The sequence below is a fragment of the Oncorhynchus keta genome, chromosome 36 (assembly GCF_023373465.1).
Source record: "Oncorhynchus keta strain PuntledgeMale-10-30-2019 chromosome 36, Oket_V2, whole genome shotgun sequence".
Lineage (NCBI taxonomy): Eukaryota > Metazoa > Chordata > Actinopteri > Salmoniformes > Salmonidae > Oncorhynchus > Oncorhynchus keta.
In genome coordinates this window covers 13,150,832-13,177,751 of record NC_068456.1, presented here as the reverse complement: position 1 = coordinate 13,177,751, position 26,920 = coordinate 13,150,832, and the positions used below count along the sequence as shown (strand labels likewise).

Sequence of the window (26,920 nt, the reverse complement as noted above, 5' to 3'; positions counted from 1 at the left end):
TCAAAAATCGGGCCATTGCTGTCTGAGATATCCATAGTCCTCCCTTCCATTTTCATTGTGGGGGACAGTAAAGAGCATATAAACTTGAATGCACCTTCCACACAGTGATTGGGATAACACCAGTGACCCAATTAGGCTGTGTGTGTTGTTATATGACTGTTGACACGGAGTACAGCAGGAACCTATTCCACAGGGGGAGAGCAGGCCACTGCACAGTGCTGGAATTGCATTGGCTCCCATAACGTGAGAAATGGGCGCAGCCCAAACCCCATGCAGAAATAATGACAGGCTGACCTAACTAAAGCGCTGCTACCGTGTCCGTTTTGGCAGTGATTAATGGTCGACCCGATCAATCACCAGCCATGAAATAACAAACAGACCAGTGTAATTGGCTCAGCTGGATCTGCTGACACTAGCTGATGTCGTGCGGTTCACTCAATGAGTAGAGAAAGTAGAGAGAGACTGTCACCCTGTCACAGAACTTTCCAAACCCCGGGTTCAGTCGTCCCCCGTCTGCCCCGTGCCAGCAAAGCCGTGCCTGGGAGAAATGCCGTGCCTGGGAGAGCTCAGAAATCTTAATACCGAGCCGATGACACTTGTATTAATAAATCTAATTCATTTGTGAAACAACATATTTAATGTGTTTGAGGACTTTGCTTACCACCACAGAATCAATGGCTGGCAAAGTGCTGGAAAGGCCTCAGACTCACAAAATCATCACTTAGTAAATACGAGCTGATTTGACAGCAGAGGTTTGGGACAACATAGTTGTTCCCTGTGAGTTAAGATGACTGTTTTTCAGCTTCTCTTGACACATTTTTTAAATTGAACCTTTATTTAACTAGGCAAGTCAGTTAAGAACATTAAATCACCGGGTGTTTCAGATACAAATCCAAGCCTCCAACAGCTTTAATTTCATATGATGTTAATATCTGTGGGTAGAGTTGAAATAAAGCCAACTGTCAGTCCAGTAGCGAACCTTCCTAAAGGGAGAAACGTGTTCCTATGGAGCTTAGGAGGAGTTAATACAGTAAGAGGATAGGATAAAGGAGGTGGGCTACCCACCATGGATGGGGTTGTGTTCCACCGTCAGGGGAATGGGTCTGTCAGGCTGGTGTTGGACGCGAGTCTGGGAGTGTGTGGTGTGTGTGTTGTAGTACTTGGGCTTCAGGACAAACTGCTGGCTACCAGGTCGGCTTCTGGAAGGGAGAAAAAAAACACAGTCAAACACGGTAAAGAACCATTTCATATCTGGGTCCGAGCCCAGGCTCTGTCGCAGCCGGCCGCGACCGGGAGGCCCATGGGGCGGCGCACAATTGGCCCAGCGTCGTCCGGGTTAGGGAGGGTTTGGCCGGTAGGGATACCCTTGTCTCATCGCGCTAGGTGTATGGTGTTTCCTCCGACACATTGGTGCGGCTGGCTTCCGGGTTGGATGTGCATTGTGTCAAGAAGCAGTGCGGCTAGGTTGGGTAGTGTTTCGGAGGACACGTCTCTCGACCTTCGCCTCTCCCGAGTCCGTACGAGAGTTGCAGCGATGAGACAAGACAGTAACTACTACCAATTGGATACCACGAAATTGGGGAGAGAAAGCAGGGTAAACATTTTTAAAAACATTTTTAAATAACAATTTCATCTATGTAGTGAGTTCTGAAACGTGTACCATACAATCATAGGGTTAAATCTGCAACAGAAACAAAAGTAAAGGGTGAAATAAATATTCTGCAGAGAGCTGTACTTGATGACTGTATGAACGCTTTGACATTCATGATCATTCCCAAGGCCCACACCTCCTAGGTGACGATGATGGGGGGGCTTAAATCACGTCGGCAGTCATCTCATATCCTCCCACTCAGAGGGACATGAGACAAAAGCACTTCCCAGAAGCCCAGAGGATGAACCTAATCTCTCCTGGTTAGACGGGTGAGGAAACCCAGACACGTCCTCAACACTGTGAGAGGGAGGGGCGAGAGGAGGGGGGTGGGAGCTGGTCCAAAACAACGAGACCGCCCTGTAGACCCCCTGACAAGGCCCAGTCAAACATGAAAAAACAACAGGGGTGTATGGAGAGCAGAGTGGGGGGTGAGTGGGCAAGACGACGAGGGTGAGGATAACATAGGATTGAAGTAGGACAAAACAATTCAAACACAGCCGTGCAAAGCCTCTCTACTCCTAACCACTCTGTAAAACGTCCCTCAGCTCAAATGAAATGTGACTGGTTTACACAAGAGGAAGAGAAATCTGGTCATCTGGTGCTGAGCAATATCGCCAGAGACGGCAGTAGTAGAGTTGTTTGTCCTTTACAGTATAACCGTATCAAATTGTCAGCCGGCGCACTAAAACCACTCAGACTGGTCTGGGTCATGGAAACTGAGGTCAAAGAACGAAAAAGACTATTCTTTTTGTCAGGAGAAAAAAAGAGCACAACAACATGGGTGGTGTTGAGAGCCGTTTCTAACAGGCAGTAAAGGGGGCGGATGAAGAGACAAAACATTGGAGACGTACTAACTTATCAGAGGTCTGAACCATCTTCATATGCCTACAGGAGACAGTGTGCTGGCCAATAAATAGCTGATCAACTAGCAGAGGCGCAGTCAAGTCCCTGTTCCCATAACAAGCCATGTATTTAATGAACATTTCATCTCAACAACAACTAGCTAGAAGCCTTCTTCAAGCTACTGCAATAAGTATTGTGTTCACATCTAACATAAAATAAACACACCTGTGCCAGACACTGTATGATGCCCTCCTGTCCCAAATTCAAGTCCTAGCAACACAAAAAACAGACACACACACACAGACAGACAAACAGAGACAGACAGACACACAGTGAAGTTGTCTCTCCAGGCCACCCGCGGTCTCTCCAGGCCACCCGCGGTCTCTCCAGGCCACCCGCGACTGTGGGCTTGAACTTGACGGTCAACTCTGATGTGACCATCTCATCTCACGTGAGTCTGTTGCCACAGTCATCTTCATTCCTCCCTCTCACTCACACACACTGTCAAACACTGTGACTTCAAGGAATCTGAACGGATTACATCTTGTTTTATCCTAAGGGGAAGAGTGTGGTGTGGCGGGGGGGGCATCAAGGGTTGAACACAGCTGCACTGACACTTGGCACGGCTTCTCATGTGCCTGCTTTCATCCCCCACCACCACCCATTCATGGAGATAGTACAGGTACATCAAAGTTGGGACCAAGATACTGAGAAACAGCTTCTAACTGCAGGCCATCAGACTGTTAAACAGTCGGCACTAGCCGTCCTCCACCCAGTACCCTGCCCTGAACCTCAGTCATGGTTTTAGCTGGCTACCACCCGGTACCCTGCCCTGAACCTCAGTCACGGTTTTAGCTGGCTACCACCCGGTACCCTGCCCTGAACCTCAGTCACTGTTTTAGCTGGCTACCACCCGGTACCCTGCCCTGAACCTCAGTCACTGTTTTAGCTGGCTACCACCCGGTACCCTGCCCTGAACCTCAGTCACTGTTTTAGCTGGCTACCACCCGGTACCCTGCCCTGAACCTCAGTCACGGTTTTAGCTGGCTACCACCCGGTACCCTGCCCTGAACCTCAGTCACTGTTTTAGCTGGCTACCACCCGGTACCCTGCCCTGAACCTCAGTCACGGTTTTAGCTGGCTACCACCCTGTACCCTGCCCTGAACCTCAGTCACTGTTTTATCTGGCTACCACCCGGTACCCTGCCCTGAACCTCAGTCACTGTTTTAGCTGGCTACCACCCGGTACCCTGCCCTGAACCTCAGTCAATGTTTTAGCTGGCTACCACCCGGTACCCTGCCCTGAACCTCAGTCACTGTTTTAGCTGGCTTGCCCTGAACCTCAGTCACTATTTTAGCTGGCTACCACCCGGTACCCTGCCCTGAACCTCAGTCAATGTTTTAGCTGGCTACCACCCGGTACCCTGCCCTGAACCTCAGTCACTGTTTTAGCTGGCTACCACCCGGTACCCTGCCCTGAACCTCAGTCACTGTTTTAGCTGGCTACCACCCGGTACCCTGCCCTGAACCTCAGTCACTGTTTTAGCTGGCTACCATCCGGTACCCTGCCCTGAACCTCAGTCACTATTTTAGCTGGCTACCACCCGGTACCCTGCCCTGAACCTCAGTCACTGTTTTAGCTGGCTACCACCCGGTACCCTGCCCTGAACCCCAGTCACTGTTTTAGCTGGCTACCACCCGGTACTCTACCCTCCAACTTAGAGACGGCAGCCCTATGTACGAAGAGTCACTGAACACTGGTCAATTTAATAATGTGTACATACTGTTTCAAGCACTTTACATGTACACTACCAGTCAAACGTTTGGATACACCTACTCATTCCAGGGTTTCTTTATTTTTACTATTTTCTACATTGTAGAATAATAGTGAAGACATCAAAACGATGAAATAACGCTTATGGAATCATGTAGTAACCATAAAGTATTCATAGTTTTGAGCATTCATAGTTTTGATGTCGTCTTCACTGTTATTCTACAATGTAGAAAATAGTAAAAATAATGAAAAACCCTTGAATGAGTAGGTGTGTCCAAACTTTTGATTGGTACTGTCTATATTGTGTTCTAGTCATTGATCATCCTATATAACTTTTTTATTTTCATGGATTATGTGTGAATTGCTTTTTTTATTGCTGCACTGTTGGAGCTAGAAACACAAGGATTTCGCTGCACCTGCAAGTTTGTGTATGCGACCAATAAACTTTGATTTGATTTTGTTCTGTTATTCACTGTTTATGGGTTTCTATGTGATGGCATTTGATTGGCTGTAATTCCAGTAGCTGACATTCCTTTACGGCCCCTTGGGGGCAGAAAATCAAACACTTTTATGCTCATACACTACATACCTCCCTTTATATAACATAATTGTAGGCCTATATATACACACATTATGTGGTATGCTTACAACTGTGTCTATGTGGATTAGCTAGGATAAGGTTAGTTTTACATAGGAGCAAAACTAAATTGAATTGAGAGAGAGAGGGAGTATTTCACAACAGTCCTCAGTTGTCTTTCTCTTCTGTCTCTCTTTCCAAATGGCGATCTAATCTGCAGCGTTTGCCATGCTCAAATGCCTGTCTGATGTAATGTGTTTGAACAAAGGAGAAACATATTCCAGCCCCCTGGTCACATCAAAGCCCTGCTTGGAGAGCAGACTAAAAGGTGACAGTAATGCTCCCCTTTTTTAGAGGGAACATTGCCACACCAAGCCTCAAACGGCACCAGTGGTGTAGTGGGAGTGTAAACGCAAGTAAACACAGTTTACCCACTTTTTATTTGCACACCAGTTTACTCACCTTTTGCAGAAAAACACATTAAAAGTATAGGGAGCACTACTTTTTCGACCCAACCAGTGCCAAAATTGACCCACCCATTTTATTTTATTACCACTGACTGACAGACTCAAAGTATTCAGACCCCTTGAATTTTAGCACATTTTGTTAAGTCACAGCCTTATTCTAAAATGGATTAAATAGTTTCCCCACATCTATACACAATAGCCCATTATGACAAAGCGAAAACAGGTTTTTAGAAATGTTAGCCAATTTAGATTTTAAAAAACAAAAACAGAAATAATTCATTTACATAAGTATTCATGCCCTTTGCGATGAGACTCGAAATTGAGCTCAGGTGCATCCTGTTTCCATTGAACATCCTTGAGATGTTTCTACAACTTGATTGTTGAGATGTTTCTACAACTTGATTGGAGTTCACCTGTGGTAAATTCAATTGATTGGACATGATTTGGAAAGGCACACACCTGTCTATATAAGGTTGACAGAGCATGTGCAAAAACCAAAAAAACGTAGAGCTCCGAGACAGGATTGTGTCGAGCTACAGAACTGGGGAAGGGGACAATAGAGTGCTGAGTACAAGGCAGTTAGCAAGTTTGGTAGGCTACTAATGACCATCAGCAGCATCAGAGTTTGGAGAAGCCTAATTACCGTGACTAAACTGTCACAAGGAATTTGATGACTTCATGACTCGTGACCGCCGGCGTGGCAGTTATACGGTTGACGCAACAGGCCTAGAGAGACCTGAAAATAGCTGTCCAGTGACGCTCCCCATCCAACCTGACAGAGCTTGAGAGGAACTGCAGAGAAGAATGGGAGAAACTCCAAATACAGGTGTGCCAAGCTTGTAGCGACATACCCAAGAAGACTCGAGGCTGTAATTACCGCGAAAGGTGCTTCAACAAAGTACTGTGTAAAGGGTCTGAATAATTACGTTAATGCGATATTTCCCAGGTTTTTTTATGTATACATTTCCAAAAATGTCTAAACCTGTTTCTGCTTTGTCATTATGGGGTATTGTTTGTAGATTGGTGAGGGGGGAGAAACATTTAATCAATTTTAGAATAAAGCTGTAACATTAACAAAGTGGAAAAAGTCAAGTGATCTGAATACTTTCCGAATGCAAACAAACAAAAACCAACGATTGCAAAGTTAAACAAATAATACAACTATGCACAAGGACTACTTTTTATCATTTCCACCAACATTTTTATAAAAACACATTTACATGAGCCACACATTGGAGAGTCTATCTCCTCTAGTGTTTTGTTGATAGTTATAGTTTGATTTTTAAACGTTTATTTTATCTTTATTATGGCCTAGGAACAGTGGGTTAACTGCCTTGTTCAGGGGCAGAATGGCAGATTTTTATCTTGTCAGCTCAGGGATTCGATATTGCAACCTTTCGGTTACTAGTCCTACGCTCTAACCACTAGGCTACCTGCCACCCCTGATTTCATTGGAGTTCAGAAGGAGAGAGAGGACAGACTGAGGTAAATGTGCACTTGCCAAATAATCAAAGTTGTCTGTGAGAGACATTTTACAGGTCACCAATCAACCAGATTCTGAGCCACCCAGGGCCCAGATGGGCCAAGAGAGACTTATCCCAGGGTTACCCTCAACACAGACGAAAAAACTTTACATTTATTTCTCCATCAATAAAACTCAGTGGCTTTCTTTCCCCTGATTTAAATGAGACGGGAACACATGCAGTAAGTACTGGGAGCTATGTGTTAAGCTCTTCCACATGCTCCTAGTTGGCCCATTGACTTTGGCAAAAGGTGCAGCTCTTACCCAAACCATCTCCAACATGGCAATTACCTCCACAGAAAAACAGTGAGGATTAGATTAATTCAATTGGAATTGTTTAAGAATGCAATTTAAAAATATTGGGTGCAGTACAAGGTCACCTTAGTCGATCTCAACACATACTAAACATATTTTGATAAAGAAAATATTTAGCTTGATAAAACTGTTCTGCTTTAAAGGAGTAGTTCACTATTTTACAACTTGATGGTTCCTCACCTTAAAAGTAGTTGATAGTCACTTTTTGGAAGTGATGTTTCAAAAAAATAATATCAAAATCACCTGAAAGCAATTCAAATCAACTTCATATTTGGTTTGATGTTATTAAAATGTGATTTGGCCATAAAAAATAAACATGCTCACATTCATAACATGCTCACTTCCATTGACTCTTAGCTGGTGGTGGCTAAACTTAGCTGTAGTTTGTAGTGGCTCTTTATAGAAAACTGAACTGGGCCAGGAGGAAACTGATCACAGTTTCTTCTGGCCCATAGGCTACTTTCAAGGGGAGAAACCATCTAACATCAAGTTGTAAAATAGTGAACTACTCCTTTAACAGTAAACCTCGTCAGCAGCTGTGAACTGATAGTCCCACCTATTCTCAAAAGATGGTCCATGGTTTCCCCATTGGTTGCTTAACGCACCTCTTTTTAAGGGACACATCAACTATATGGATGATTTAGACCTACAGCATACCACCCACCAATTCCTGCTCTACCCCAGGTGGAAAGATTCTGTTTCATCATTCCTAATTGACAATACCATAACTCACTTAGGCCAGCTAGCCAAGCTTCAGTTGGACTGAAATAGAAGAAAAACAATAGTGAAAACATAAAACAAAAACAGTCAAGGTTGTCCGTGTACGAGACCATGAATAAAATCCATACTTACAGTACCGAAAGTAATGATGGGCTACTGTTCTTGTAACGATCCCGCTCACTAACTTCACCAACCCCAAGGAGCATGGAGGAGATTCTTGGCCTTCAGACAATATCAAAAACATTGGGGTGTTGAAAACCTGATACAAATCACAGTTTCAAACAATTTGCAGGACAAATTATTTCCCTGTAGGGAGAGGGACTGATGGTAATGTGGTTTTCCTGCACATGAAGACTTGAGGAGTGAGGAATGCTGGTATGGAACGAGTGCTGAGGCCAGTTGGCAGAACATGAGCGTCTCGCAGACAACATCCATCAAAGCAGAGATTTGTCATGTTATCCCCTGATTGAGGGGACTGCTGGTCTCAGCTACGCTTTCTCTCGACTGTGATTGGTGAGGTGATACCTGTGTCTCCCCCTTACTCTACACTGCCTACCACAACACCACTGAGGCTGTTTTGAGGACCTCTGACAGGAGTCTGGAGACAGACAGGCCAACCCACCCAAATGGAGGCTCACTTCTCATACATTTTTCTGCAGCTCCAGCTTAAAAAAGGACACTGGGTTGTATTTCAAGACAAAACCAACAAGTTAGGGAACCTAAAGAGTTCAGCACCTGTGCAGGACTGCTTCAAGACATCTCCCCTCACCAAAATGATCAATGAAGACAACATATGCAGAAACATTGTGTCTGGGGCTGTAAGGATTCAAATACACAGGAGAAAACCATCATTTTGCATACCTTAAGTTTGGAAATAGTAACCTGGTAAAATATATAAGAGTATATTTTTCCATGAATTACTTCCAACTTAGAAACAGCATCCAGCAAGTCTGTAAAAACAACTTAAACTACCTACCAAATAATTAGTCATGTGACAATGCCATTTTACTGTTGGCACAGTACGCAGGTAGCTTAGCGGTTAGAGCTTTGGGCCAGTAAATGAAAGGTCGCTGGTTCAAATACATGAGCCGACAAGGTGAAGAAAACTGAGGATGTGCAAGGCACTTAACCCTAATTTGCTCCAGAGGCGCCATATTACTACTATAGCTGACCCTGTAAAACAATACATTTCACTGCACCTATCCAGGGTGTATATCACAATAAATACGTAAAAAATATATATTCTCAGCAATTCATAACTCTAACAAACAACATTGAATAGAGGGGACTAGAGAGCCATTAAAGACTGACCTCAGTGATTTTTGAACTGGTTGTACCTGTTTGCCACCACCTGAGTCACCTATTGACATTTTGGTGTCCTTATCTTACTCTCTGGGAAGCTGTCATTACAGAAACTGAAAGAAGTCCTCCGGCGATTAAAAAAAATCTTCCCAACAAGTCCATAACGTCAGCGAAGATGATTGGAATGGCTGGGAAAGTTGTCGGACCTAAAAAAAGTCCACGCGTAGACGAATCCTTCAACTCTAACGTTAGTGAAGGATCTGATAGTACTTTCCATTGGGTTGAAACCATCACAGATGCTGAGAACGGAAAGAAAGGTACGATAGCTCACCCTTGCTGTTGTGATGAGTAATATGTTTGCCTTGGTGTAAATGTTTTGCCCTGCTCATCTAAAAACTTGTGGATATTTAGTTTGCCAGCTAGTTTTACAGCTGAATGCAGTCTTTCAGTTGGTTATACCTTGGCTTGCTGTAGTTGCCTTTGCCCGCTAATAAAAGCCAATTATGTAAATCAGGCATGACAATCCAAGTTCTAAAGCAATGGGACTCCCTAAATCGTTCTCAGATTATTACCAATCCCACAAGGCACGACTCCAAACACCCAGAAAAGGCTACTGTCCTCAATGTTATCCTCACAAATAATAGTATTTTCTGTAATGACCTTAGTGATCACTGTTTAACAGCTTGTGTTCATAATGGCTGCTCAGTGAAACGACCGGTCCTGATTTGTCATAGACGTTTGCTAAAAAACTTTAATGAGCGAGCCTTCCTTCACGACATGACCTCTGTAAATTGGTATAGAATCAGCTTGATCCCCTCTGTTGAAGACGCTTGGACCTTTGTTTTTGATATTTTCAGTGATATTCTTAACAAACACGCCCCCATAAAGAAAATTAGAATAAAAAACAGGTTCAGCCCCTGGTTCGACCGTGACTTTGCAGAGTTACTCCACCTCAATAATTGCATTTGGCGAAAGGCTCGGCACACGCATACTCAGGCTGACTGGCTCTCGTTCAGGCAAATGAGAAATAAGTGCACTCAGGCTATCCGGAAGGCCAAAGTTAGTTACTTTAAGGTGCGGTCTCTCTCTGTGGGTCTAACCACAAGAAGTTCTGGAAAACGGTTAAAGACCTGGAGAATAAACCTTCCTCCTCACAGCTGCCCATGTCCCTTAAAGTTGATGTGGTTGTTACTGACAAGAAACACATGGCTGAGCTTTTTAATCACCACTTCATTAAGTCAGGATTCCTATTTGACTCAGCCATGCCTCCTTGCCAGTCCAACATTTCCTCATCTCCCACCCTTTCTAATGCGACTTGGCCAAATGCTCATCCCTCTTTTTCCTCTGCCCCACTACAAAGTTTCTCCCTGCAGGCGGTCACGGAGTCCGAAGTGCTAAAGGAGCTTCTTAAAACTTGACCCCAAAAAACATCTGGTTCAGATGGTTTAGACCCTTTCTTCTTTAAGGTTGCTGCCCCTATAATCGCCAAGCCCATCTCTGACCTTTTTAACCTGTCGGTACGTCTTTTATTTAAAGGGGGAAGATCAAGCTGATCCTAACTGTTAAAGGCCTATTTCTATGTTGCCAAGTTTATCAAAAGTGTTGGGAAAACTTTCAATAATCAACTGACTGGTTTTCTTGATGTCTATAGTATTCTCTCTGGTTTCTGCTCAGGTTATGGATGTATTACTGCAACCTTAAAGCTCCTCATTGATGTCACCATTGCCCTTTATTCTAAGCTATGTTGTGCTGCTATTTTTATTGACTTGGCCAAAGCTTTTGATATGGTAGACCATTCCATTCTTGTGGGCCGGCTAAGGAATATTGGTGTCTCTGAGGGGTCTTTGGCCTGGTTTGCTAACTACCTCTCTCAGAGAGTGCAGTGTATAAAGAACATCTCCTGTCACCAAGGTTATACCCCAAGGCTCGATCCTAGGCCCCACGCTCTTCTCAATTTACATCAACAACATAGATCAGGCAATAGGAAGCTCTCTCATCCATTTATATGCAGATGATAGTCTTATACTCAGCTGGCCCCGCCCTGTTTTTTGTTGTTAAACGCTCTACAACAAAGCTTTCTTGGTGTCCAACAAGCTCTCTGCCCTTAACCTTGTTCTGAACACCTCCAAAACAATGGTCATGTGGTTTAGTAAGAAGAATGCCCCTCTCCCTACAGGTGAGGGTTTAGAGCTTGGGAATACTTGGGAGTATGACTAGACGGTACACTGTCCTTCTCTCAGCACATATCAAAGCTGCAGGCTAAAGTTAAATCTAGACTTGGTTTCTTCTATCGTAATCGCTCCTCTTTCACCCCAGCTGCCAAACTAACCCTGATTCAGATCCTACCCATGCTAGATTACGGAAACATAATTTATAGATCGGCAGGTAAGGGTGCTCTCGAGCGACTAGATGTTCTTTATCATTCGGCCATCAGATTTGCCACCAATGCTCCTTATAGGACACATCGCTGTACTCTATTCTCCTCTGTAAACTGGTCATCTCTGTTTACTCATCGCAAGACCCACTGGTTGATGCTTACTCTCCCTTATCTGAGATATCTACTGCAGCCCTCATCCTCCACATACAACACCCATTCTAACAGTCACATTCTGTTACAGGTCCCCAAAGCACACACATCCCTGGTCTTTTCAGTTTGTTGCAACTAGCGACTGGAACGAGGTGCAACAAACACTCAAACTGGACAGTTAAATCTAAATCTCTTAATTCGAAGACTCAATCAAGGACACTCTTACTGACGGTTGTGGCTGCTTTGCGTGATGTATTGTTGTCTCCTTGCCCTTTGTGCTGATGTCTATACCCAATAATTTTGTGCTGCTGCCATGTTGTGTTGCTACCATGTTGTTGTCATGTTGTGTTGCTACCATGCTGTGTTGTCATGTGTTGCTGCCATGCTATGTTGTTGTCTTAGGTCTCACTTTATGTAGTGTTGTCGCTCTTGTCGTGATGTGTGTTTCGTCCTATATTTTTATTTAATTTTTAATCCCAGACACCTGTCCACGCAGGAGGCCTTTTGCCTTTTGGTAGGCCATCTTTATAAATAAGAATTTGTCCTTAACTGACTTGCCTAGTTAAATAAAAGAATTAAAAGATAATGGGTATGCGTTTGCAAATTTCCTGCATAATTGCAGACCATCCTTATGTGACAATGCAAAATGACATTGTCTCGCAAATGGGCTAGCAAGCTAGGTAGCTAGCTATACACACACAACGACCTGCAAGGTTTGTCTGGCATGTACTAAATACAAGACCTATTGTCAAAAGATTATGCTAACTAACCCCATTTACCCGTAGTGTCATGATGCCTGATCACATGTGTAGTAGACCTGCACCTACTACAAAACAATTATAAAAAAATCTTTGGCTTCATGTAGTTATTTGCTTTGGTTTCCTTTGCCTTGACTACTAAGTACACAATCTATGAACTCTGGTCTCCTGCAGTTATTCCGTTCCTGACCTGTGTGCTCCCCCACCTGTAGCCTTGATAAACCCACCGTAGGCACCTTACTCATTGTGCGTGTCAGCAGCCACAGCATTCAGTGGTGGATCCTTTGTCAAATTCAATAAAGCACATATTTACTCACTTACCAGTATTCAACTTGGTGTTTATGCAAATGAGATTTCATTGGTTTCTGATGGCCTGCCTTTTTCCAGTTCCTCTCAGGGCTGCAAGTGAAGACTATATGCACACTACGACCATTTCAGTGATCTGCGAAATCTTACCATCTATCGGTAGTTGAAGATTGACTAGAGGGCCCTCATTCAGCTGGCTTCAAAGCAAGCTTCTATGACACTTGATGGGGACATGAGAGCTGACACACCAGGTAGAAACCACATGTACCACACTACTATAAAGTGTGCATTCATAAAGTATTCACACCGCTTGACCCTTTCCACATTTACTTGTTACAGCCTAAACTTAAAATTGATTAAATTGAGATGTTTTGTCACTTGCCTACACACAATACCCCATAATATCAAAGTGGAATTACGTTTTGTAAATTTTTAACAAATTAATTAAAAAAATGAAAAGCTGAAATGTCTTGAGTGAATAAGTATTCAACCCGTTTGTTAGGGCAAGCCTAAATAAGTTCAGGAGTAAAAATGTGCTTAACAAGTCACATAAATTGCATGGACCCACTCTGTGGGCAATAATAGTGTTTAACATATTTTTTCATGACTACCTCATCTCTGTACCGCACACATACAATTATCTGTAAGGTCCCTCAGTCGAGCAGTGAATTTCAAACACAGATTCAACCACAAAGACGAGGGAGGTTTTCTAATGCCTCGCAAAGGGCGGCACATATTGGTAGAATGGTAAAACAAAAAAGAAAAGCAGAAATGTAATATCCCTTTGAGTTATTAATTACACTTTGGATGGTGTATCAATACACCCAGTCACTACAAAGATACAGGCGTCCTTCCTAACTCAGTCGTCGGAGGGGAAGGAAACTGCTCAGGGATTTCACTGTGATAGGAGAAAACTGAGGGTGGATGGATGTACAATATTGTAGTTACTCCAAAATACTAACCTAACTAACAGAGTGAAAATAAGGAAGCCTGTACAGAATATAAATATTCCAAAACATGCATCCTGTTTGCAACAAGGCACTAAAGTAATACTTTAGTATTCACTTTTGTCCTGAATACAAATTGTTATGTGGGGGGCAAATCCAATACAACACATTACCACTCTCCATATTTTCAAGCATAGTTGTGGCTGTGTCATGTAATAGGTATGCTTGTATTCGTTAAGGACTGTGGAGTTTTTCCAGATACAAAATAAATGGAATGGAGCTAAGCACAGGCAAAATCCTAGAGGACAACCTGGTTCAGTCTGCTTTTCACCAGACACTGGGAGATTAATTCACCTTTAAGCAGGACAATAACCTACAACACAAGGCCAAATCTACACTGGAGTTGCTAATCAAGAAGACAGTGAATGGCCGAGTTACAGTTTTGACGTAAATCTACTTAAAAAGCTATGGCAAGACCTGAAAATGGTTGTTTAGCAATGATCAACAACCAATAGGACAGAGCTTGACGAATTTTGAAAATAATAATTGGCAAATGTTACACAATTCAGGTGTGCAAAGCTCTCAGAGATTTACCCAGAAATACTCACAGCTGTAATTGCTGCCAAAGGAGCTTCTACAAAGCATTGACTTAGGGGTGTGAATACTTACAGTATATACATGAGATATTTCTCTATTTCATTTTCAAACTTTTCAATTGTCAATCTCAACAACAAAAATGTAATTTGGCATTATGTGGTATGGGTAGATGGGTTAGAAAAAATATTTAATACATTTTTGAATTTAGGCTGTGAAACAAAATGGTATCAAATAGGCTGTGACACAAAAGTGGCATTGAATACTTTCTGAAGGCACTGTATGACAAGGTCTTCATGATTTGCCCTTGTAGAGTAAACTCAGTGAACCATATCACCCCTACAGGTCACTGTGCAAAATATGGAAGTTATACATCAATGGGCTTTACAACTGGAAAAGTACTGGGCCTCTGACTTGTTCATGTGAAATAATCATTTTATTATCTTTATTCTAAAGCTGTAAATATACAGCTTCGTAGTAGTTTCATAACCATCTCTCCTCTAGAGCAATGAAGTTGGTAACAGCATACACATGGAGAAGGAAGGACTGTTCAGAAGTCTGAATTTCCTGGAGGGGGAGAATGTGAAAATAGACGCCATTGTCACCGACAGACACCCTTCGATCCAGAAATACCTGCAAGAGGAACATTACTATGACTCTTGGCATACAACAAAAGGTGTGTACATGAAAGGAATTGTAATTCGTAAGTGAACATCATCAAGTAACAATAGCCAGCTGACAGGTGACGTTAATTTCATGTTCAGGGATGATTAGGTCAGGGCATCGAAAGAACAAAGAGCATTCATATTCTCTAAACTGAAGCAGAAGCACCCCCAGTGAGGTAGCCCTCCTGTCTATCCCCTTCTGTCCCCCGATGTCGTGGTAACTGCAGCCTGTTGAGTTGCTATCGAGCTTTAAGTGGTACTTCAGTCTTCCCTGCACCTCATTTAACACCTGATTTACTTAACATCTCAATAGGTGGTCCAAATCATTACATAACGCAAGTGAGGGGGATGGCCCTCCTGTTTTGTTCTCTGTTGCTCCTCTTTGTCCCTCAAGCAAGGGGGAGGGAAGTTGACATAGATTCCCATCAGACTAACTCCCTGCATGCCCTAACTCCCTGCATGCCCTAACTCCCTGCATGCCCTAACTCCCTGCATGCCCTAACTCCCTGCATGCCCTAACTCCTTGAATGCCCTAACTCCTTGAATGCCCTAACTCCTTGAATGCCCTAACTCCTTGAATGCCCTAACTCCTTGAATGCCCTAACTCCTTGAATGCCCTAACTCCTTGAATGCCCTAACTCCTTGAATGCCCTAACTCCTTGAATGCCCTAACTCCTTGAATGCCCTAACTCCTTGAATGCCCTAACTCCTTGAATGCCCTAACTCCTTGAATGCCCTAACTCCTTGAATGCCCTAACTCCTTGAATGCCCTAACTCCTTGAATGCCCTAACTCCTTGAATGCCCTAACTCCTTGAATGCCCTAACTCCTTGAATGCCCTAACTCCTTGAATGCCCTAACTCCTTGAAGTTTGCAGTTGCCCCCTTATTTTTTTTACCCTTTAGTGTATGTACTTTACACATGTAAATGTTTTAAAAAATCATTAGAGGACGTCTTTCAGTTAATGACAGCTTCCCAGAGAGTAAGATAAGGACACCACCACGTAAACAGGTGACTCGTGTTGGCAAACAGAGGTACAACCAATCACAGTCAGTCAAGAGAGGTGAACCGTAATCGCTCAAATTGATTAAATCAAATCAAATTTGATGTTATTGCGGGTGTAGCAAAATGCTTGTGTTCCTAGCTCCAACAGTGTGAAGATATGTAACAATACACACGCATCTAAAAGTAAAATATTGGTATTAAGAAATATATACATATTAGGATGAGCAATGTCGGAGTCCGGAGTGAGTATGTATGTATGTGTATATATATATATATATATATAAATATGGTGGGATGTATAGACATTATGGACAGTATGTGAATAGAATATGTAGTTTTTACTATATGTATCTGTAGATTACATAGGATAGAATAGTATACAGTGGGGCAAAAAAGTATTTAGTCAGCCACTAATTGTGCAAGTTCTCCCACTTAAAAAGATGAGAGAGGCCTGTAATTTTCATCATAGGTACACTTCAACTAAAAAAAATCCAGAAAATCACATTGTAGGATTTTTTATTAATTTATTTGCAAATTATGGTGGAAAATAAGTATTTGGTCACCTACAAACAAGCAAGATTTCTGACTCTCACAGACCTGTAACTTCTTTAAGAGGCTCCTCTTTTACAGGCCTCTCTTGTCTTTTTAAGTGGGAGAACTTGCACAATTGGTGGCTGACTAAATACTTTTTTGCCCCACTGCATATACAGCAATCGTGGAATAGGATGGTATTGACTAGAATACAGTATATACATATGAAATGAGTAAAACAGTAAGTTAACATTATTGCAGTTACCAGTGTTCCATTATTAAAGTGATCAGATTAGGACGGTTCAACAATGACGGTTCGTCCACCTCTGGTGGAGTCATTTTTGACTGGATTGTTTTTAAGTGATTTTGTTCCAGCCAAAGTGTGTGTCAGAGGGCTGCTGCAGTTTAAAAATACAATGACTGAGAGTCCCCATCCCTCTGGGCTCAGTGCCAGCAGGTAAAAAGTGGGCTACAGTGAAATGGCTCACTGTGAGGTCGGAATTTAACGCCTCATTAAATACCACAATAAAGGGACTGCAACATCGCTCAGCAGCCCCAGACACACAGGGGGAATTATTCATTGTAGCAGTCACATTCAAAAATGGGGTTTGGAGCATAGATGCAATAGACGGCATAGGCGGCGATCCAAATAGCTTTTCTACTGACTCAAGTTTTTTTCCTTTGGTGAGACTTTGAGGTTGCATGCATTGTGACCTCTAGCCAGCATGGGCCTCACGTCGCTTTGCGTTGAAGTGTGGTGAAAATAGGCAGTAAATCTAATAGAGCCGGCTCTTCTGGCAAGTGTGGAGGTAAAAATAAAAGTACATCTGAATAGATCTATCTATACTCCTCTGTTTGGCCAGCTGCTAGCTTCGGAAATGACTGGCAATTCCCATCTAATATTTAAACCAAACGGGATATGATTGCCCAAGGACTGGTTAGAGGCATATTTCACATAATTTATCTTTCCAAATAGGTCAGTAATATACAGCGGGTCCTTCTACTGAGTGTGTATTTGCCAGAGCTTGCCTGCAGTCACATGGGGCATGTACTCTGAATTCTGATCATGCAGTAAGACCTTATTAAAGATAAGCAGTTTATCGCAGGGATGGAAACGTACTCTGAGAGATAGCAGAGAGCTTGTTCAAATGAATCTAGAGGACTATCCGGTGTTAACGATGCACAAAATAATGACTAATTATAATTTCTCTCTTTACAAACAGATCAATTCAATGCTAAATGAAAGGAACCTGCCACTGCGTAAGTCATCTGAAATAGCTTTACAATTGTCAATGGCTCCACACAAACTGAGAAAATACCCAGAACGCACTTTATATCAGGAAAAGAGGATATCTGAGGTAGCAATGACTTCTTTAAAATTATTTGAAATGGGGGAATGCAAATGAAAATGTATTTCGGTCTAGATTCAAATCGACTATAAAATCCCCTAATAATCTCTTACGTCAATCTTGACCACAGAAACCTGGCAGGGCACAAGCAGCTAATCTGCATTTTAAATTGAGGGGAAATTAAATGAGAGGCTATTTTCATGACTGATACATTTCAAAGGCCAGAGAGAAGGCATGGCCTCTCCAAGAATAATCATTGTTTAAGGAACTCCAGGAGAGATTACCAGGCTTTCAACAATCATGCACTGGGAAATCTAGGAGGGAACAATCTGTCACACGGGCAGTCTCTTTCCCCTTAAAGTAGGAAGCCATGGCAAGGGAGAAGGAAAAAGCATTCCACTACCGCAACCCAATGGCTGCCTATGAGAGGGCGATTTCACATGGAACTGGGAATGCATACCACTGGGACTGGAGGGGGAACCCCATGGTTGTGACTAGATGGAGTACGGCTATGGCCGGAAGTGGTTTTTCAGGTTAGGAAAGCATTTTAGCTAACCCTAACCTAATTTTCCTAACCTAATTTTCCTAATGAAAAAGACACTTCCAGTCGTAGCTGTGTACCACCTAGTCAAAACCGAGTCCCACCCATGATGATAAAAAATGAAACCAGGCCAAAGTTCACCCTGCCTAAGATGGTAAACTTTGAGGGTGAATATTTATCCTGGGATTCTAATGAGGGCCAGGTCACAGGAAGAGCATGTTTCTGTTGATGTTCCGTCCGGGAGCTCAGTGGAGGGGTTGAAGGTTGAAAGTAAAGGGCAATGCTCTTCCTGTCTGATTGACAGTCCATGTGCTGGGATCTCAGGCCTCACCGGGCCCCAGCCAGGCCACAGTGCGTGGGAACAGAGAGAGGGCCGCAGGGTGAGGTGAGAGACAGGAGGAACAGTCACTCTGCGCACAGCTCATATCATAGCCCATCCACAGGCCCTCTGGCACAGTATAAATAAACAGAATGTGATAGCCTTGTAAATAGCCCCCTCTTTCCTGCATCGCTTCTTAAATAGCCATTCTGTTTTCGTATGTGAATACGTGTGCATGTCTGTGTATGAGAGTGACAGAGAAAGTATGTTTGATGTGCATGTGTTAGTGCATGTGAGTGAATACTATGTACAGTAAATGTGTATGTGAGTGCGTGTGCGCGTCAGTGGTGAAAACACTTCAACCCCTACCACTCTCATCACTCCCCATTCCTAGAATAGAAGGGGGTATCTCTTTACCTCCTCCCAAACGACGAGAGGTGAGAGGTCAGGGTTGGGCTGGTCTCTCCCTTGCCCAGCTCTGCTGACTCTAAATGCTCGCCGACTCACAGCAAAGCTACCTTCTTAAGAGTCATCCTCTTAGGAGGCTCTGACCAGCCACAAAGGTATGAGTGTGGTCCTCCAACCACGACACTGAAACAGAAGCCCTCTGTTGTAGTAAGAGGGCCCCACAGTAGACTATTCTTAACAGCCACTGCAATTCCACCATCAGCAGCAGCAGAGGTAGAGAGAAAAAGAATGGACAGATGTGTTCTTTGACACTATAGCCTGCTGCTTGGGAGATAGAAACCAGCTGGTCACGTGCTTACATTAGAAGCTCTGGGGTGGAGATGGGTCTGAGAAGAATGGGTGCAGATTTACAATAACACAGTATAGCAATTTAAAGCGGTCTTCTCTCATGGGCATAGCTAAAGTTTCAGTGACACAGGAGCCTCATCCACTCTTTGTTGCTCTTCTCATCTCTGACTTAATCTACGAGGCTGGCTCTATTCTGAACAGGTGGCTGTAGACATCAAAGGGCTTTAAGAGTCAGACCAAACACAGGTAGTACACGGATGGTTTACAAAACAGGGACAAAAGGAAGAGGATCATCACATGGACTGTGTGAGGTCAATGGGAGGTCAATGCTTTGTTGTGACTGGAGCAGACACAACAAACACTAATAATATGTTTGGGGTTATTTGGGTACAATTTGTAGTAAGGAACAGTCCAATCAGAATCTGGCTTCAGGCTGAGATTTAAAGGATTTCTACCATCGACGACAGCATGCATGAAATGTTGTTACTCAAATCAAATAAATACAATGGTGTCTACTGCAGCTAAGATTTAAATATACCAGCAAGAAAGAGCTGAAAAGTCCGGGTAGACGAAGAGAGGGAAAGGGAGAAGTTATAAACATAAGATCTTATTCCAGTCTCAACAAAATATCTGGCAAGACTGGGTGTGCTGGCAACGGCTGTGTAATTAAATAGAAAAAAAGAAAGATTTCTTTTCACTGTATCCAAGGAATGGTTACAAGAGCCTGGTAGTCTGAAATATCAGAGTGAAGATCTTGCTTATTTCTATATAAACAGATCATTGACAGGGGGTGAACCTGTGCAGTCTCGGCCTTCAGCACTCAAATTCTCTGGCCACACTCACACACTCCACCACCGGCCCCTGCTACCATTCCAAGTCCTCCCCATGAGAACCGGCACACTCCGCTCTACCGTAATGAACCCAGTGAACTTCAACAGAGCGCGCTCATAGTCTCATAGTCAGATGAGAGAGAGAGAGAGCAAAAGAAAGAGAGAGGGCGAAGGAGAGAGAGAGAGAGAGAGACAGAGGAGGATACTCACATATGTCAGTGCTCTGTTGCGGTTAGTTGATTCTCTGATTGACTCAATAACAAGACCCAGCACCTTGCACACTTGGAATGTGGAGCTCATCCCGTTTGATTCATTTGGTTCCAGTGGGATTCTACTCAACTGCTGCTTGGATACAGTTTCCATTTTTCCATTCTTACAATGAAAAACCAGAGAGAGGAGAAATAGCCAACTTCCTGGGTGTAACTAGGAACATACTGGCACCACAAGGAAATTCCTGCGTTACACATACATTTTAAAAAGGACCTGGAAACATCAACACACTCACAGCAAGTCTGCGGCCCACACTGCAAGGGAGAGAGAGGAAGAGAGGGAGGAGGAAGAGTGTGCCATCTGTCCAAACCTCTCCCTCTGAGTCAGTCACTCTCCCTACAGGTGCTGAGGTCATTCATTCCTTATCCACCCAGTCCTCACCCGAACCCCACCAACAGATCAATACAAGCGTTGCCTCTGAGTAACAGGGGGGGGATTTGTGTAAGGCTTAGTGTATGACCAGTAGGAAATGATTAATAAAGGCAGATATGATTACACGACTTGACTCATGTTTGAAATGGGGAATGTTACTTAAAACTGATGTGGGCGGATGACACATGGCTCTGCAGGGGTTTTCTCTGAGAAAGGGGGGCAGAAGGAGAAAAAGACACACAGTGAGAAAGTCATTACTTGACCCACAACATCAGGTCATTCTCACACAAACTATCCAGCACTTGACATGCTTTCCGAGGCCTGTCAAAGGGTCAGGTGACTGAGAACCACCTGAGTTCAAATAGAGCACAGCCTGGCCTACTCCATGGACACACCATACAGTACCACTGAATAACAGGGTCCCATTAGAGTAGCAGAGATATACATATAGAGCCTAATTGCCATCACAGTTTACAGTATGAATATCAGCGAATATCCTTAAACCTTCCTGCTCTACTGTAATGTGGGCATGAATGAGATACAGGCAGACGGGTGTCATGTTTACTTATGAAAAGCAGCGGCTTTAGGAATTAAGGAGGCAATAGAGCCACCTGTGCTGCCCACCTTTGCCTCACTCTTCTCGTTTTGTCTTATTACTTCCCCTGAGTGAATGAAGTAACACCACGCATACGCACGCACGCACGCACGCACGCACGCACGCACGCACGCACACACACACACACACACACACATACACACACACACACACACACACACACACACACACACACACACACACACACACACACACACACACACTTTCTGAGCTCTAAATCTCCTCTTCTCCCTGTAAACCATCAACTCCAGTACTACCAGGGCCCAGTCCAGACCTCTTCAACCCCACTTAGATGATGGGGCGAGACGCTTCACAGCACAGCAGGTTCTTATACTTAGCCTAAATGACTGAACCAATAACCGCATGATAAAACACAACCTAAGTGCCATTGATATCTCTTGCAATCCGCCAACCAATGAGGACACACCAGACACAAACAAAACAGTGGTACAAAGATCTGATACTAGCCATAATAGCATCGGGGTTAAATAAACTAGAGTGATGCTAACCGGTTAATCCATTAAGTTACATCACTGTGGGGATCTGACCAATGAAATCCCATCAGTAAAGGAACCCCATTCCACTGACCTGACGACCCTCTCTTTGATGGGATCAGAAGGCATGTGTCATTTGTAGACAGGGTCAGAGGGCTTCACTGAATCCAGCCATTGGTCCAGTCGTCCATTTATCACACAGGACACTCTCTCTCGTTTTGAATAAAAATACAGAGTATTATCTGAAATCTCTTGAAACTGCACCGAAATTTGACACATTTAGTAGAAATACATTTTTTTAATAGTATAAAATTAAGTCTTTATTACTCTTTCCCTGCATAGCTAACTGATCTGATTATGAATGATTGACCTTGAGATAATTTTTTTCTTCGACATATCAGATGACATGTTCCTTCTCTCTAATGAGTGATGGGGGAATAGCTCTCTGAGAGAAATAAGCCCCAGTGGAAATTGAGAGCAGCTTTTGAGCACACAGATCTGGGAGCAATTACACCGCCTGAGAAACGCATAAAACCTCAGACGTTTTACAGCGAACTCACGTAGAACACAGCACATAAAATGGATTCATTAACATTTTAAATATCATTCATCAATATCAGAACTAAAGAACCCGTGCCAACATTTCTTGGACCCGATGTGAGGAAATTTTGGACATTTCTATCAACACATTGCCCCACATTCGAGTGAAAACAGAGATTTACTCAAAGTCTGCATTCACTCTGATTACTCTTGACAAGACGAGGGCCTTGCGCCACGTCCAATGTGATTGCACATTTTCCAACAGTCTACTGTAGTGACAGGCAAAACAAACCAACAGCAGCAGGAGCTAGCACCGTTTCAAATACAGTATATTAAAATGCTCTAAGTGATTAAACCCATCACACTAATGGATGGTGATAACAAAACTATATTTAGTTGATAAACAACAATAACTCAATCAAACCAGTAGGAGGAAGTCCAGTCTTAAGAGCGCTGTTAAAACTCTTACAGAGAAAAAGTTGTTTTCACATGATCCTAATTGCTATGGAGAACGGGCTGAGGCCCTCGCTGTCCTCTCTGACACCGTGTGGGGCACCAGCAGAGTGCCTGTATGATTATTTACAGATGAGCCCTCCGACCAACTCAAGCTTTGTTTGACAGTATGCACCACTTCGACTCCACTACTAATAAACTGTGAGGAGCGTGAAACAAAAACAGATTGGAAGAGAGTGATGGCTTAACCAAACCATTTCAACCATTCTCATATATACAATAAATGGACACCAGTGGGGGTTGTCAACCACATGCTGCAGCTGAAGAGAGAATACTCACTGCTGGGGTCGGACAAGGTGGGGGGACTTCTTGACGGTCAGGGTCATCTGAGCCATGTTGCTGACAGGGACTGGGGCATAACCCTGCTGGGGGATGGGCACCTGCTGGGGAATGGGCCTCTGGGGCACTATGCTACGGCCATTGGTGTGTCCATTGGTGTGGCCCTTCCCTGGCTGCGCTGGGATGGAGGAGGTGGGCATGGTCTTCTGTTCACATGCCTTGCCATTGAAGCCCGGCTTGCAGACACAGAGCTGGGGCCTCAGACACATTCCTCCATTCTGGCACTGGGGCAGGCATTTGGCTGCAGCACAAAACATAGGGGGAAAAGAGAAAGACAGAGTAAGACGGCAATGTGTACATTTTCACACGGGCGCACACTCCAGAAGCAGACATATCCCATGTTAAAAGCCACCTCTATGACGTTGCCTCAGGGAGCACTTTGGTAGCTACACTGAGTATAAAAAACATTAGGAACACCTTCATAATATTGACTTTCAACTTCTTTTGCCCTCAGAATAGTCTCAATCCGTCAGGGCATGGACCATACACAGTGTCCAAAGTGTTCCACATGGATGCTGGCCCATGTTGACTCCAATGCTTCCCACAGTTGTGTCAAGTTGGCTGGATATCTTTTGGGTGGTGGACCATTCTTGATACACACAGGAAACTGTTAAGTGTGAAAAACTCAGCAGCGTTGCAGTTCTTTACACACTCAAACCGGTGTGCCTGGTACCTACTACCATACCCCACTCAAAGGCACTTAAATCCTTGTTTTTTTCCCCCCTGGTTAACAAATACAGTACTGAACATTCATAATGAGCTTTCTGTCCTGCATAAAAAAGGGACAGGAATTTAAAAAAAGACAGAATCTGAATGCCTAACAATCATAGTCAGAGAAAAGTGTTCTCATGCCTTTCTCTCTGTCATTATTAGCAGCCAATGTAAATACCAACTCCATGGTTCCCCACACAGTGAATATATCCCTACCCATCCCAAAGCTGAGAGTTTGGTGGTGCTTTACTCAAGCAGAGGCCCTGCAATCAATGACTGGAGTCCCTGGTGCAATGACATCATGTGCGGTGGGTTGGGGCATCAGAGAGAGGGACTCTGTGTGTGTGTGTGTGTGTGTGTGTGTGTGTGTGTGTGTGTGTGTGTGTGTGTGTGTGTGTGTGTGTGTGTGTGTGTGTGTGTGTGTGTGTGTGTGTGTGTGTGTGTGTGTGTGTGTGTGTGTGTGTGTGTGTGTGTGTGTGTGTGTGTGTGTGTGTGTGTGTGTGTGTGTGTGTGTGTGTGTGTGTGTGTGTGTGTGTGTGTGTGTGTGTGTGTGTGTGTGTGTGTGTGTGTGTATTTGGGGTTTTCTTTGAATTAGATACAGGATACTTGCAGGTCACCTGTAATTACATTGGGCTCTTTTCTCTAAAAGACACAGGACTGGGGCGGACATTTTTCAATTACAAAGCATTTTTCAACCACACACACACTTGCTTTCAGCTGAGCCAAAATTCCAGTGGGCTACACGTGTGTGAAGTGTGAGAGGAAAAGGCTAAGTGACGGGTCTCTTTCTCCCCGGCCCCACAGGGTCCCTGAGGGGGTGTTCCTCCACTACACTCCTCATTAGCTTCTTTTGATTTGTGAAAGTGATCAATGAGAGGCTTGAAAAAAAAATCCCTCTCTCTAGATGGGCATCTACAACTGGTTCACCACTGGCTCAACGCTTTCTCCCCCCACTGAGCTATTCAGACACACGAGACCTAATGAACGCATGCTGTGCAACAAGCATCAGGGGGCGATTACATCACAGACTACATCACTCCTGCTGAGTTACGTTTTGGTTTCTACATAGCCCACACTATAATTTTCCATTCTGGGGCGCCTTTTTTTGCTTTCATTTCCGAGTAAGGTCAATTGTTTTCTTTTTTCGCCGATGTACCTTTGGGAACTGAGTAAGGCCGGACCTGAGTAAGGCCGGACCTGAGTAAGGACGGACCTGAGTAAGGCCGGACCTGAGTAAGGACGGACCTGAGTAAGGACGGACCTGAGTAAGGACGGACCTGAGTAAGGACGGACCTGAGTAAGGCCGGACCTGAGTAAGGCCGGACCTGAGTAAGGACGGACCTGAGTAAGGCCGGACCTGAGTAAGGCCGGACCTGAGTAAGGCCGGACCTGAGTAAGGACGGACCTGAGTAAGGACGGACCTGAGTAAGGACGGACCTGAGTAAGGACGGACCTGAGTAAGGACGGACCTGAGTAAGGCCGGACCTGAGTAAGGAAGGACCTGAGTAAGGCTGGACCTGAGTAAGGCCGGACCTGAGTAAGGCCGGACCTGAGTAAGGACGGACCTGAGTAAGGACGGACCTGAGTAAGGCCGGACCTGAGTAAGGCCGGAGTAAGGACGGACCTGAGTAAGGCCGGACCTGAGTAAGGCCGGACCTGAGTAAGGACGGACCTGAGTAAGGACGGACCTGAGTAAGGACGGACCTGAGTAAGGACGGACCTGAGTAAGGACGGACCTGAGTAAGGCCGGACCTGAGTAAGGAAGGACCTGAGTAAGGCCGGACCTGAGTAAGGACGGACCTGAGTAAGGACGGACCTGAGTAAGGACGGACCTGAGTAAGGACGGACCTGAGTAAGGACGGACCTGAGTAAGGACGGACCTGAGTAAGGACGGACCTGAGTAAGGACGGACCTGAGTAAGGACGGACCTGAGTAAGGACGGACCTGAGTAAGGACGGACCTGAGTAAGGACGGACCTGAGTAAGGACGGACCTGAGTAACGCTGCCATCTGTTTGTGAATAGTTCCACTCAGGCAGAGGTAGGGCTACACAGAACGCTGTTCTGTGACAAGGGCACGGTATAAGTGATGCCGATTTAAGTGTTAGCTGGGGAGGGAAAATAAATCATTCAAACTGACATTACACTTTGATGAAACTACAACTCGGCTGACTCATAGGGAGCGTTGCTGGAGTCTGCAAAGGTCTGTCACGGAATACAAAAATGTATGTGTTTGGGGGGGCGGGGAGTGGGGGGGGGGAATACTCCCTCTCTCAGGAAATAATGTTCTAGTGCAGGTGGTAGGGGATGTACCATTAGTTGAATAACCAGCCATCCTACAGCCTGTCCACACCAATCCCAAAAGCCTCACTGATTCCCAAGGCAGCGGACGACACAAGGTTTGTATTACCTGATTCTTTCCTCCCACACACAGTTAAATGGGTCTGAAATAGTGTTGCAGTTGTGTGAATACTGTGTTTGACAAGAAAGAAAATGGTACTTTTTGCCTGATGTCTTTTTTCTCACTCATGCTTCTACTCAATATAAACTGTGTCTGTCTGCCCACCTCCTGTACAATATGTAGGACAGAGACAGAGCATTGCTGACTCAAGCAGTCTGGGCCTCAATGGCCATTTCTATCAATTAGAGCTAATCATTGTGTTTATCGCTGGAGTTAACACAAGACCACATTTAATTCTGTTGCTGTCCATTGAATAAGCAGCAGCATTGTAAACTTCCAGCCAAGTGTCAGACATTGAAGAGCCAAGT

At 44.1% G+C, this 26,920-nt stretch overlaps 1 protein-coding gene across 8 annotated transcripts in view; it reads right to left on the bottom strand.

The window, feature by feature from the left end:
• ltbp1 (latent transforming growth factor beta binding protein 1) overlaps window positions 1–26,920 on the bottom strand; it is a 147,131-nt gene that overhangs the window by 113,457 nt on the left and 6,754 nt on the right. For 7 of the 8 annotated variants that reach the window (XM_052498503.1, XM_052498506.1, XM_052498504.1 and 4 more), the window contains exons 3-4: window positions 23,383–23,683; window positions 1,066–1,199 (exon numbers count right to left, since the gene is read on the bottom strand). In XM_052498503.1, coding sequence (XP_052354463.1) covers window positions 1,066–1,199; window positions 23,383–23,683 — 435 coding nt within the window. Of the gene's footprint in view, window positions 1–1,065; window positions 1,200–8,001; window positions 8,086–23,382; window positions 23,684–26,920 lie in introns of those variants that run through there. The other variant, XM_052498508.1, reaches the window with a different exon arrangement.